The sequence below is a fragment of the Myxine glutinosa genome, chromosome 6, assembly GCF_964187855.1.
Source record: "Myxine glutinosa chromosome 6, kmMyxGlut1.1, whole genome shotgun sequence".
In the NCBI taxonomy this organism is placed as follows: domain Eukaryota; kingdom Metazoa; phylum Chordata; class Myxini; order Myxiniformes; family Myxinidae; genus Myxine; species Myxine glutinosa.
Window position 1 is genome coordinate 161,509,001 of NC_136266.1, and position 14,192 is coordinate 161,523,192.

A 14,192-nucleotide genomic window follows, 5' to 3' on the forward strand; every position below is an offset into this window, starting at 1 on the left:
TTTTTTCCCACTCCTCCATGCAGAATTCTTTCAGCTGTGCGATGTTTGAGGGGTTTCTTGCATGCACAGCTCGTTTCAAATCCCCCCACAACATCTCGATGGGATTTAGATCCGGGCTTTGACTTGGCCATTCCAGAACCCTCCATTTCTTTCTTTTCAGCCATTCCTTGGTGGATGTACTGGTATGTTTAGGGTCATTGTCATGTTGCAAGGTCCACCTTCGGTTGAGCTTCAACTTTCCGACAGATGGCCTCACATTATCCTCAAGCACCCTGTGGTACAATGAAGAATTCATAGTGGATTCTATGATGGTGAGCTGCCCAGGCCCTGATGCAGCAAAGCTGCCCCAAACCATAATATTTCCACCACCATGCTTTACAGTTGGTATCAGGTTCTTGTGGTCAAATGCTGTCTTTGGTTTTCGCCAAATATGTCTTCTGGTACTGTGGCCAAATAGCTCTATCTTTGACTCATCTGTCCAGAGCACATTGTTCCAGAAGTGCTGGTCTTTGCCTCGGTGTTCATTGGCAAACTTTATTCTTGCCCTGATGATCTTTCTGGACAGCAAAGGTTTCCTCTTGGCACACCTCCCATGTAGATCAAATTTGTGCAGCCTCTTTCTAATGGTAGACTCGTGCACTTTGACATCAACAGTGGCAAGAGCTACCTGTAGGTCCTGTGATGACATTCTGGGGTTCTTAGAGACTTCTTTCAGCATCTTGCGGTCTGCTCTCTGGCTGAACTTGCTGGGGCGGCCTGGCGTGAACAAGTTAGCAGTTGTTTTGAAACTTCTCCACTTGTAGATGATCTTCCGGACAGTCGAATGATTGATTTCAAATTGTTTGGAGATCTTTTTAAATCCCTTCCCAGACTTGTAGGCATCTATAACCTTCTTTCTGAAGGCCTCAGAGAGCTCTTTTGATCTAGGCATGGTGACGCCGCAGACTTCAACAACAAATAGCAAACCAAACTAAATGTCTGATGTTTAAATAAGACAGTTTCCTCCAAGATCCTATCTAACGATGTTCTAATCATTTGCACCTGAGCTGGTGCACCTGATTGTAATTTTAGGTATTTGAAGTAGTGATAAATGTAGGGGTGTACTTACTTTTTCCACATGCGAAATTTGCATTTGTGTTTATTTAAATTATACAATGGACTACAAAATGTAAATGTTTCATGATATTTGTTATATTATATCACCTTTATCTATCAATATTGTTGAAATGAAGATCAAATAGCTGTATGTTAAAATATGTTGAAAAAGTCAAAACTTTACATGGGGTGTACTTACTTTTTCACGTGACTGTATGTCAATGTGATATTTCAGTTTTTTTAAAAATAAATTTGCAAAACTTTCTAAAATCCTGTTTTCTCTTTGTCATTATGGGGGTATTGAGTGTAGATTGATGAGGGAAAAAACTAATTTAAACGATTTCAGCATAAGGCTTCAACATAACAAAAATTGAAAAAACTGAAGGGGTCTGAATACTTTCTGAATGCACTGTATGTATATATATATATGTATATATATATATATATATATATATATATATATATATATATATATATATATATATATATATATATATATATATATATGTATATATATATGTATATATATATGTATATATATATGTATATATATATGTATATATATATGTATATATATATGTATATATATATGTATATATATATGTATATATATATGTATATATATATATATATATATATATATATATATATATATATATATATATATATGTATGTATGTATGTATATATGTATATATGTATATATATATATAATATAATATATATATATATATATATATATATATATATATATATATATATATATATATATATATATATATAAACACACACACTTGATACCTATATATATATATATATCCTGCATGTTGTTGTTTCAGTATTACTAATGGCCTTTCTTCATTTCATCATGTCATTCCTTTCCTCCTTGCTGTCCAAATGATGCATATTGTCCAGAAATCTCGAAAGGTAATGAAATCATCTTCAATCTCCTTATGCTGATTAAACATGAGGAGCATTCAAAGTCTTTTCGGAAGAGGGTATCCATTGTCGGCACCCAAGAGCCACGATTAATTCCTCCTCATTATAAACATCGACATGCGCTTGTTATATTCCATTAGTTTCATTAATCTGATATTGTTTGTTGTTTCAGAGTACATTCCATAAATTTGTAACATCATATATATGGATCATCTTTCTATTATTGAGCATTGAGGTGTCATTAAATTTTATCCAAACAAGGTGATTCTCCAAGGAAATCCACCAAGGAACACATGGTTGCTGTGTATCGTGAAGATGTCGTCATGTTGTCCACTAGCCAAATGGACAGTTGACTTTAATTGTGGATGGGAGTCCATAGATGATGATCTGAAGCCAAGACCTCCAACTGAAGTGACCCACCAACAAGCTATATAGATATTAACCATGTAGGATCACCATGTTAAAGTCACCTGAGAACTTGGAATTTCTCAAGGCAACGTTTTTCACCATCATCCACGAACATTTCGACATATCGACAATCTCAGCAGGATGAGTCTCAAAAAACCCTCAGCACTCGGGGATGACAGCAATGGCTTGCATCATGTTATGATGTCTCAAAATGTTCCAGCTGACTCCATCGCTCATGTGGTATCTGCCTGCTGATAACAAAATGTAAACTTCACCTTTGGAATCCTGAAAGCAAAATGTAATCATACTATATGCAATTCAAGAAGTGTCTGTTTGTGTGTTTGCTAGTTTGACTTCAATGCATCCCTGAACCGGTAGACATGTACTCTGGGGATTACTCGGGGGATGATGGGAAGTTGCACAGGAGGATTTTGTATTTGGTTTGTCCTTTTAAGTACCTTCTCATACGTTATGCTCTTACATTATTCGGAGTAGCCTGGTGTTGGCTTAGCGGTTAGGGTGCCGGCTTGGGATCCTAGGATCATGAGTTCTGAATCCCGGTCGATCGCTGAATTAACACCAGGGGAGTTGACTCAGCCTGTCATCCTTCCGAGGTCGGCAAATTGAGTACCAGTTCACTGGTAATTCCCTGTGTATCGCAAAAGGCGACAAACAGGGTTGGTGGCAGGAAGGGCATCCGGCCGTAAAATATTGCTTCAAAAAGGGGACCAACAAAAACAACAACAACCACGGTGCCCGAAAAAGGCCAACCCCTCTTCTGCGGGGAAAAATGAACTCGAAAGGTGGTTCCTACATTATTCGGAGTCAATCCTTGACCTACTTCAGTGGCTGTAGTACAACATCACTATTTGTTACAGCTGAAATTTCCGCCATCTGTCTATAACATTTCCCTCAAGCAACGTAACTACATTTGTCTTTCTGCCATTGGCGTTGTTGTTGCCATTTTGGTTGTTTTAGCCTTAGCATCACATGGTTGTGAAGCCAATGAACCTAAGGTATCCGGTAACGTCAGCCGATCACTCCCAGGGAGCTCCTGTAGAAGTAAAGTTGAACGATCTTCATCCCCAGGTAGAAGAGGGAGAGCCTGGCAGGCCGGAGTATCTTCTGGTCTACTTTGTGAAAAGTTGAGCAAAGTTCACTGTGAGTGAAGCTTGCACCATCGTCTTGGCCTACCAATGTCCAAGGGAGATTGAGGAGAGGTGGGAATTGTTTATTCTTCTTTCGGAGTGCCAACACCATTTCCCATGTCTGCTCAAAATCTGGCCTTAAGAGAAGATGGGCACCACCGGGTCTCTTTGCCCATATAAATCATATACTGCATCACCCAACGACCTGCATAAGGTTATCAGAGCTCCATCACCTTACTCTGCTTTGGGATACCTTGGACCAAGCCAACCAAGCCATAGGGAAGCTGAAGCAGACTACCAGGAGCACCAAATGTAAAGTTCAAGAATATCTGTCATTTTAAAAATTGATCTGCTGGATTGTTCTGCTGGTAACTGATGTATTTTGAATGCTGTCCTGGTAAATAATGGTAACTGATGTATGTTGGATGCTGTCCTGGTAAATAATGGTAACTGATGTATTTTGAATGCTGTCCTGGTAAATAATGGTAACTGATGTATTTTGAATGCTGTCCTGGTAAATAATGGTAACTGATGTATTTTGAATGCTGTCCTGGTAAATAATGGTAACTGATGTATTTTGAATACTGTCCTGGTAAATAATGGTGACTGATGTATTTTGAATGCTGTCCTGGTAAATAATGGTAACATGTATTTTGAATGCTGTCCTGGTAAATAATGGTAACTGATGTATTTTGAATGCTGTCCTGGTAAATAATGGTAACTGATGTATTTTGAATGCTGTCCTGGTAAATAATAGTTACTGATGTATTTTGAATGCTGTCCTGGTAAATAATGGTAACTGATGTATTTTGAATGCTGTCCTGGTAAATAATGGTAACTGATGTATTTTGAATGCTGTCCTGGTAAATAATGGTAACTGATGTATTTTGAATGCTGTCCTGGTAAATAATGGTAACTGATGTATTTTGAATGCTGTCCTGGTAAATAATGGTAACCGATGTATTTTGAATGCTGTCCTGGTAAATAATGGTAACTGATGTATTTTGAATGCTGTCCTGGTAAATAATGGTAACTGATGTATTTTGAATGCTGTCCTGGTAAATAATGGTAACTGATGTATTTTGAATGCTGTCCTGGTAAATAATGGTAACTGATGTATTTTGAATGCTGTCGTGGTAAATAATGGTAACTGATGTATTTTGAATGCTGTCCTGGTAAATAATGGTTACTTATGTATTTTGAATGCTGTCCTGGTAAATAATGGTAACTGATGTATTTTGAATGCTGTCCTGGTAAATAATGGTTACTGATGTATTTTGAATGCTGTCCTGGTAAATAATGGTAACTGATGTATTTTGAATGCTGTCCTCGTAAATAATGGTAACTGATGTATTTTGAATGCTGTCCTGGTAAATAATGGTAACTGATGTATTTTGAATGCTGTCCTGGTAAATAATGGTAACTGATGTATTTTGAATGCTGTCCTGGAAAATAATGGTAACTAATGTATTTTGAATGCTGTCCTGGTAAATAATGGTAACTGATGTATTTTGAATGCTGTCCTGGTAAATAATGGTAACTGATTTATGTTGAATGCTGTCCTGGTAAATAATGGTAACTGATGTATTTTGAATGCTGTCCTGGTAAATAATGGTAACTGATGTATTTTGAATGCTGTCCTGGTAAATAATGGTAACTGATGTATTTTGAATGCTGTCCTGGTAAATAATGGTGACTGATGTATTTTGAATGCTGTCCTGGTAAATAATGGTAACTGATGTATTTTGAATGCTGTCCTGGTAAATAATGGTAACTGATGTATTTTGAATGCTGTCCTGGTAAATAATGGTAACTGATGTATTTTGAATGCTGTCCTGGTAAATAATGGTAACTGATGTATTTTGAATGCTGTCCTGGTAAATAATGGTAACTGATGTATTTTGAATGCTGTCCTGGTAAATAATGGTAACTGATGTATTTTGAATGCTGTCCTGGTAAGTAATGGTAACTGATGTATTTTGAATGCTGTCCTGGTAAATAATGGTAACTGATGTATTTTGAATGCTGTCCTGGTAAATAATGGTAACTGATGTATTTTGAATGCTATTCTGGTAAATAATGGTAACTGATGTATTTTGAATGCTGTCCTGGTAAATAATGGTAACTAATGTATTTTGAATGCTGTCCTGGTAAATAATGGTAACTGATGTATTTTGAATGCTGTCCTGGTAAATAATGGTAACTGATGTATTTTGAATGCTGTCCTGGTAAATAATGGTAACTGATGTATTTTGAATGCTGTCCTGGTAAATAATGGTAACTGATGTATTTTGAATGCTGTCCTGGTAAATAATGGTAACTGATGTATTTTGGATAGAACAGGTTGGTCAACAGAGTCCACCTGACAAAATATCAGGGCAGCTCCATGGGGGAATACATGGACTCTTTGGAAATATGTAACTAATCTCTCAATATTTGTAAACTTAATATTTTTAAGTTTATTGTGTTTTGGGATTTTTGTGCCTTTACCTGTAAGCAAGTCTCAACTGTATTGCTTTACTAACCATGATTTATTAATTGATTCGATATTTGAAAAACATCTCTGAGATCAATATTGCAATAAATATTGAACCTATCAATGGGTTTCACAATAGGATTCAATATATGTATTAGTAGATGTGTTCTGGAGTGTAAGATGTGTTATATGGCCTCCATGATGTCCCCAGGCAAACCACATGAGCCTGGACCTGAGAGAGTCACTCTACCTGGGAGGTGTGCCAGACTATAGTAAGATAGCCAGTGCAGCTGCAGTGACCGATGGCCTTGATGGAGCGATCCAGAAGGTGAGTGATGAAGATGAAAACCAGGTTGATTATACTTATCCTCTGTATTTCACAAAATTCAAAGCACTGCAGTTCACTTCTGCTGTTGAAAATCAATGATGGCTTCAAAGTGCTTTCTTTTGATGAGACGGTAGAAATTACAGTAAATGTGTCTATTACGATCCTTTTATTAAACCAACCCACCCAGCTCTCGGTGGACGCCTCCGAGGTGAAGTTTCATGGCGGCGGTGTTCGCGATGCAGGAGACATTCACCCATTTATTCACCATGTCTGCATCAGACGGGGTAACCCATGCAAGAACAGTGGCACATGTCGGCCCCGCATGGCTTACTTCACATGTGACTGCCGTCCTGGCTTCCACGGCAGAATCTGCGAGACAGGTATCTGGATTGGAGCTTCCTCCATCTCATGCAGCACTCGTTTTCTCTCACCAACTTGCATTTTATCGGTTATTGCCATTTCTACCTCTGTTTCTATCCTCGCTAAGACAACTAGTTGTGCCTTGAAATTCTTGATTTTTTTTTGGACACAAAGTCGAGGCTCATGGCAGAGCGAGAACACACAACAGAAGAGAACAAACAGAACGAGCACGGTGGAAAGCAGGAAGCACGAAAAGCAAGGTAGAGGAACAAAATAGAGGGACACTTGGAGCAAGATTGGGCATGGAAAATAATGAGATAAAAGGAAGAAGGAGGAGAAGGAGGAGGAGGGGAAGGAGGAGGAGGACATGGGGGTGAAACTGGATACAATCTCAAAAAGAAAGAAGGGGAAGGGAAAATTGCTGACCTATCTATGATGCGGGAATAACAGGACCAGAGATTCAGCATCATCATTGGACAATGATTCTGAGGGACTTTGTCTCCACAGCATCGAGATGTGCAAAGGGTAAGGCAGGGATGCTAGTCGGAAGAGGAGAGCAATACTTCATTAAGCTGCAGATGAAGGCCTTGTGATTTGTTAATAGTTCGGATTTGCCAAGGAAATAATTGGCAGGATATAGGATGCCCATTCGGCAGCCGGCTATAGAGGCCAACTTGGATAAGTGGTTTGCCGAAGAGAAAACATGGCTGATGTTGAGGCCCAAAAGTTTGAATGACTGAACTTCTTCAAATGGTTTGCAAAGAAAGCAGATACGGGGGTTCACCAGATGGACCTTTCAGAGAGACAGAGTGGGAATGTTAGATTTGTCGGTGTTGAAAGACATATTCTAAGTGTTGGACCAGCTCTTGTTTCTATCAATATCTGCAGAAAGGGAAGATTGCTCATTGCCTATCTGAAGGACGAGGTCACAGAGGGTGGACTTCTCAGTAAAAAAATATAATGGTGTCCAGATAATCTGAGTGCAAGAACAGGACCGGACCCAAGACACTTAGGGCACTCCAGCTTTGATAGGGAGAGGAGTTGAGAGAATACCGTTGAGAGTCGCATGGTGACTACAAGAGTGAAGGATGTCAGGAATCCCTGAGAAGGTGTAGCCTTGGATGCCATAGGCTGAGATTTTGGAGAGGAAGGTGGGGTTCCAGAGTGTGATAATTGTTTGAGATATGTCCAGAGAGAGAGAGGGCCTGATCCCTTGTCTATGAATGAGGGCCTCCATCCATTGATAGAAGAACAGAAGCAGCATGCCCAGGGTGGAGTTGGGGTCTGAGGTCAGGCGATTGGGGAAAAGGAAGGATTTTATTTAATCTTTTATGATGACTTTGCTATAATTGGAAGTAAGCTAGTAGGCCTGTAGTGAAGAAGATCTGCTTGGCACCATTTTTGTATCACGAGTGATGTTGGCTGACATATATAAGCAGACGGAAGATGACCAATGGCAAATTATCCTGTGAACAGGGCAGAAAGAGGATATGAAAGAGCGGTAGAGCAGGTTTTTAGTGCACGTGCACTGATGCCATCTGGGCCCATCAACGAATCGTAGTTGAGGGTTGCTATAAACTTGCCACCTCCGCAGGAAAGAAAGACACAATGTCCAGGAGCAGTTGGGTGTTAATGGGTACGGTAGGTACAAGGAGTGACAGGTTGGGTACATGACATTTGGAAGCAAACACAGAGTCGAGACATTCAGTCTTATCCCGATCATAGTGGGTTATGCTGCCATTTGAAGTGGGGTTAGGGATGGACAGGGAGCATTCACCTGAAACAGACTGGACAAGGCACCGCCAGATATTTGAAGAAGGAGACGAGATCGATAATTCAGCCTTGAAGTTGGCCAAATGTTGTTTTCTGGCTTTCCAGAGAGTGGACACACTTTTGTAGCTGGCTTTGTGAAGTGATCCGAGGTTGCCTTTGGTTGTCCATGAAGAGAAGGCTAGTTGTTTGAAGGCAACTGCATCATCACATGCTTCAATGTACATTCCAGGAGCCAGAGTGTGGGTATGATAACTATAGGTGAAGAGTAAGAAGAACCACTCATTTCGCATGTTCAGATGTATTGGGCTGCCAAGGCAGTTTTTCCTTGGTTGGCGGCACAATCCTGGATGTGTATGGGTCACCACTCCGACGCAGGATACTCGAATGCCTCATTATTCCCAATAAGCCGGTACTCATTTTACTGACCTCAGAAGGATAACAGGCTGCGTAAACCCACATCATGTCATGTTAACGGGATAACAAGGGCTCAAAATCAGGATTCTAAAAATCACAATCCAGCCATCTTAACCGTTAAGCCAACAGCAGCTCAAGTGTAGATGAGATTGGATGAAACAGAAAAAAGGAATACATGCATCTTTCATAAGATCTTCATCTTTGAAGTTATAGCAATTCATAAATCAGATATTTTCATGTGGTGTTGACTCCAAACTGATGTTGACTTTCACTCTCTGACTCCAAACTGATGTTGCTGAGTGTTGGATACTTAAAGTACATTCCACTACCAAAACACTGACCTTTATGCCCCATTAATTAATTTAGGCGAAATTTCAACAGAAGCACTTACAATCAAATTTTCAGCTTTAAGAACTAAATAATCCTCTCCGTATATTTGGCATCTATCCAATTTGAATGTTTTAAGAACAAGTTTCATTGTAGTTGTCAATGACTATTCTGTTTGTCAAATGTAACATTTTCCTTTTTTCGTGCCAGTATGGAACCTCATGTGGTCTCATATGTGTATCTGATCGGTTGTTTCAGAGTGTGTTGGATATAAATTGGCTTCGTTTTGCATTTTCCTTTATCAACTTGCTTTGTTTTGGTGATCTATCTGTTATGTATACACCAACGTTGATAGGGGGTGGGGAGAATTTGATCAGAGAGGTATAAAAGATGGCAGAGAAAAATGCAATGAAACGGAAGAGGAAAGAGGAAAGAAGGAAGAGTGGGGGGAGGTAAGAGAGAAGGGGAAGGAAGTTTGGAGCAGATGGGGGAAATTGGGATATAAACATACAAGAATGTATATAAAAATACCGATTAATTAGAGACCACTTGGCTCATTGTCCTGTGCCATTTTCACATCCTTACTATGCATTTGCTATCCATGTGCTCAACCCATTCTTCATCTTAACGTAATCTAACCAACATACCCAGTGAATGTCAGTTTGTAACAATGCGGTCCTTTCTTGTTTACAGTGCCTTCAGAAAGTATTCACACACCTTGACTTTTTTTCACATTTTCTTGTGTTACAGCCTGAATTTAAAATTGATTCAATTGACTTTTTTTTTTGTTACTCATCTACACATAATACCCAAATAATGTCAAAGTGGATTTTTTTTTTTAGAAATTTTTATAAAATAATTAAAAATGAAAAGCTGAGTCAATGTGTATTCAACCCCTTTGCCATGACACTCCAAATTGAGCTCAGGTGCATCCAATTTCTTTTGATCATTCTTGAGATGGCTTTACAACTTAATTGGAGTCCACCTGTGGCCAATTCAATTGATTGGGCATGATTAAGAAAAAACACACCTTTCTTTATAAGGTCCAACAGATGCCAGTGCATGCCAGAGCAGAAATTCCACCGTGAAGTCTGAGGAACTGTCCGTAGAACTCCTAGATACAAATGTGAGGAGGAAGAGATCTGGGGAAGGGAATAAAACAATTTCTAGAGTGTAGAAAGTTCCGAATAGCACAGTGAGCTCCATCATTAGGAAATGGAAAGAATATGGAACTACTCAGACTGTTCCTAGAGCTGGTCGTCCGATCAAACTGAGCAACCGGGCAAGAAGGGCCTCGGTCAGGGAGACGACCAATAACTCAATGACCACTCTGACAGAATTAGAGTTCCTTGGCTGAGATGTGAGAACCTGCCGGAAGGACAACAGTCTCTGCAGCCCTCCTCAAATCTAGACTTTATGGAAGAGTGGCCAGACGGAGGTCACTCCTGAGAAAAAGGCACATGACAGCACACCTGGAGTTTGCAAAAAGGCACATGACAGCACACCTGGAGTTTGCAAAAAGGCACATGACGGCACACCTGGAGTTTGCAAAAAGGCACATGACAGCACACCTGGAGTTTGCAAAAAGGCACATGACAGACTCTAAGAGCATGCCGCAAAAGATTCTGTGGTCTGATGAGACAAAAATTGAACTCTTTGGCCTGAATGCAAAGCACTACATTTGCTGGAAATTGAGCACACAAATTTACGATAAACATTTGTCAACACAATTCACATTGCATTGTTTGAAGAAAACTGCAAGACTGACAATTATTACCACGCTCATTAATTTGTCCTTGAATGTATTTTAAATTCTTATTTAAAAAAAAACCGTTTGAAAAGAAAGTCTATTTTAACAATTATCTTGCATATTTTTGTTATTATCAGTTGCAAACAACGCCAACAAAGTTCCTGTAGTGATATTTGAAATGCAGCTTGCATTTTACTTATCAACCACCTTGTTTTTAAGATAGAAAGATTTTCCATCTTGATATAAAGACTTATCGAAGGCTTTCAGGTTCTATGGCTGGAATGGATGAAATGGCAACACAAAGTCAGGGCCATGAATAATGTTTAATGTTATGTTGCTCTATAAATGATCGGCACACTAACCCAGTCAAATATATGGGGTGTTTCGAGAATTGTACAAGTGACATACAATAGTCCAATAAACTCCTGGAAAGTTTTAATATCAGAGATCGAGGATCATAGACAGTTGGCAGACAAGAGAGGATGGAGAAAAGGGGAATGAATGAACACACAGGCAGCATAATTATGGATAGACAGATAGGACAGGGGAAGTGAGTGGGCTGAGTAGACAAGAAACATGTGAGCAGACAGGAAATTTTGACAAACAGGGTAAATGTGGAAAGCGCGGGTTTGCGGGAGAGGAGAGTCAGTGTAAACAGGAAAGATTGGGAATCGTAATAGGGGATGACATGAGGTGGCAATGACTCAAGACTTTATTAGTAAAGATAATATGGATTGGACAGATTCAAGGATTTATAAATATCTGATTTTTTAATTTGTTTTTTTTTTACTGGCGATTATAACTATTTATTTGTTTGTTTTTATATATTTTAATATAATATTTTTACTATCATATAAAAAATTGTATATAAAAAATACATTATTAAAAAAAATTGTTTTGATTGTTTTTTATATAATCTTTTAATAAATATTTTATAAATATCTGATTTATTAATTTGTTTTTTACTTGCGATTAAAGAACTATTTATTTGTTTGTTTTTAATCAATATTTTTATGTAATATTTTTTATCATTATATAAAAAATGTATATAAAAATACATTATTTTTAAAATGTTTAGATTGTTTTTTTTATATAATATTTTAATAAATATTTTATATTTTATATACATCTGATTTATTAATTTGTTTTTTACTTGCAATGAAATAACTATTTATCGTATTTTGATGAATTTTTGTTGTTAGCAAATGTTCTAGTTTATTGACAGTACTAACATGAATAATATATTCTTCCGATCATCTCCATGAACATTCCGAAATTATGAAAAATCTATTTCTAGCTTTGTTCGTAATAATTTGTTTTGCATTTGCAATTTTTTTTCTTCCAATCAGCATGTTCTTGCACTCACCAAGGATGCATATTAATGTTTTTCAAATATTCCACAAGAGTTTATAACAAACTTATTTCAAAGTGTCGCTCAAAGAATTTCATTTTATTTGAAGGAAAAGGGAGGACATACTCACTATTATCAAGGTATATTGTGTATAAATTTGGTTATTTGAATAAGATTTTATTTTTCATAAGGGAGTGTTTGCATTGAACATAAAGGGTGAGTATGGGATATAACCCAGTCAATGATAGGTTAATTGTCAGTGAGGTTGAAAGGACATCCAGTGACCACCATCATCATTCATATGTATGCTTCAACTTTTGCAGCAGATGAAAAAAATGTGGAGACGTTTTATGCAAAGCTGCAGGACCTGGTAGAACAGGTGCCTAAAGGATATCTTTTTATTTTTATGGGAGACTGGAATGCAGTAATTGGAGAAGCAGGAGCACCAGGGATTGTAGGAAAGCACGGATCTGGTATCCAAAATGAGCCAGCTGAGAAAATGCTGAAATTGTCTGTGGATAATGAGCTCGTAATTGCAAACACATGTTTCAAACAACCCAAGCATAGACTGTACCCATGGACTTCACCTGATGGGCAACATGGAAATCAGATTGACTACATTCTAATCAACAGAAGATGAAGTGTTGTGCAATCTTCAATACTTTGCTGGTACTCGTTTTGCTGACTTCAGAAGGATGGCAGGCTGAGTCAACAACCCACCTGGTATTATTTAACGGCACGAAAGGGGCTCAATCTCAAGAACCTGAGATCTTAAGCCAGTGACCTTAACTGTTAAGCCAACACGAGGTTCAGTCATGTTTCTTGTAGAGCGCTTGCCAAGTGGCTTAGTATTCAAGCAAGTACTCCATTGAAATGGTTGATAAGGAACGGCTGGCTTGACATGCAATAGTAAGCTTATTGGTGAAGGAACACACCCCTTGTTTGCTCCAAATTTCTCTCAGTAGCGACTGTTTAAAAAGGTAATCATACATTGGGAATAATTGACAGAATAGTTTGTGGTTATATTAATTTTTACTCCCCCACAAAACGCCATGCTGAGCTATTTATACACCTTAACATGGAGTTCATCCAAGGTGGAAGTCCCACTTAGGGAGGGGGCCAAGTTAAATCACTACAAACTCTGTAGTGTGGCCCTTGGTCCCCATAGCAAGTTTAGTTGAGATTGGATAAATAACGACTGAATATATCAATGTCAGACAGACAGACACCAGATTGCATATTTCATTTCAATATGATGACGAATTAGGTAGAAACAATTTTTCCAAATGAACTTTTTTATTCAGAACTGAGGAGATCAAACTAAACAAGCTGTACAAGTGACATACAATAGTCCAATAAACTCCAGGAATGTTTTCATTTCATAAATTGAGGATCATGGACAGTTGGTATACAAGAGAGGATGGAGAAAAGGGGAATGAATGAACACACAGGCAGCATAATTATGGATAGACAGATAGGACAGGGGATGTGAGTGAGCTGAGTCGACAAAAAACATGAGCAGACAGGAAAACCTAACAGGGTAAATGTGGAAAGCATGGGTTGGCAGGAGAGGAGGGTTCCCTGCATGTCAGGAATACCTGCAAAACCATGTACAAATCAAAATTCACTAATTGCAAAAGTATTCAGCCCTTTAGATCGCCACTTTCACTGCACTCAAATAGATAACGAATGACTTTGAAATCTTCTTACAATCCTCTCCTGAACGGTGCTTCTCCATCACTTTATGTCTGACTTCTTCGAAAAGCTCCTTGGTCTTCATGTTTGCCTTGCCCAAGTGCATTGCACCTTAAAACTCATTAGATA

The 14,192-nt window shown here is 38.4% G+C and overlaps 1 protein-coding gene across 3 annotated transcripts in view; it reads left to right on the top strand.

The window, feature by feature from the left end:
- AGRN (agrin) overlaps positions 1–14,192 on the top strand; it is a 185,352-nt gene that overhangs the window by 149,871 nt on the left and 21,289 nt on the right. For all 3 annotated transcript variants that reach the window (XM_068118853.2, XM_068118854.2, XM_068118855.2), the window contains 2 exons: positions 6,277–6,393; positions 6,581–6,773. In XM_068118853.2, coding sequence (XP_067974954.2) covers positions 6,277–6,393; positions 6,581–6,773 — 310 coding nt within the window. The remainder of the gene's footprint in view (positions 1–6,276; positions 6,394–6,580; positions 6,774–14,192) is intronic.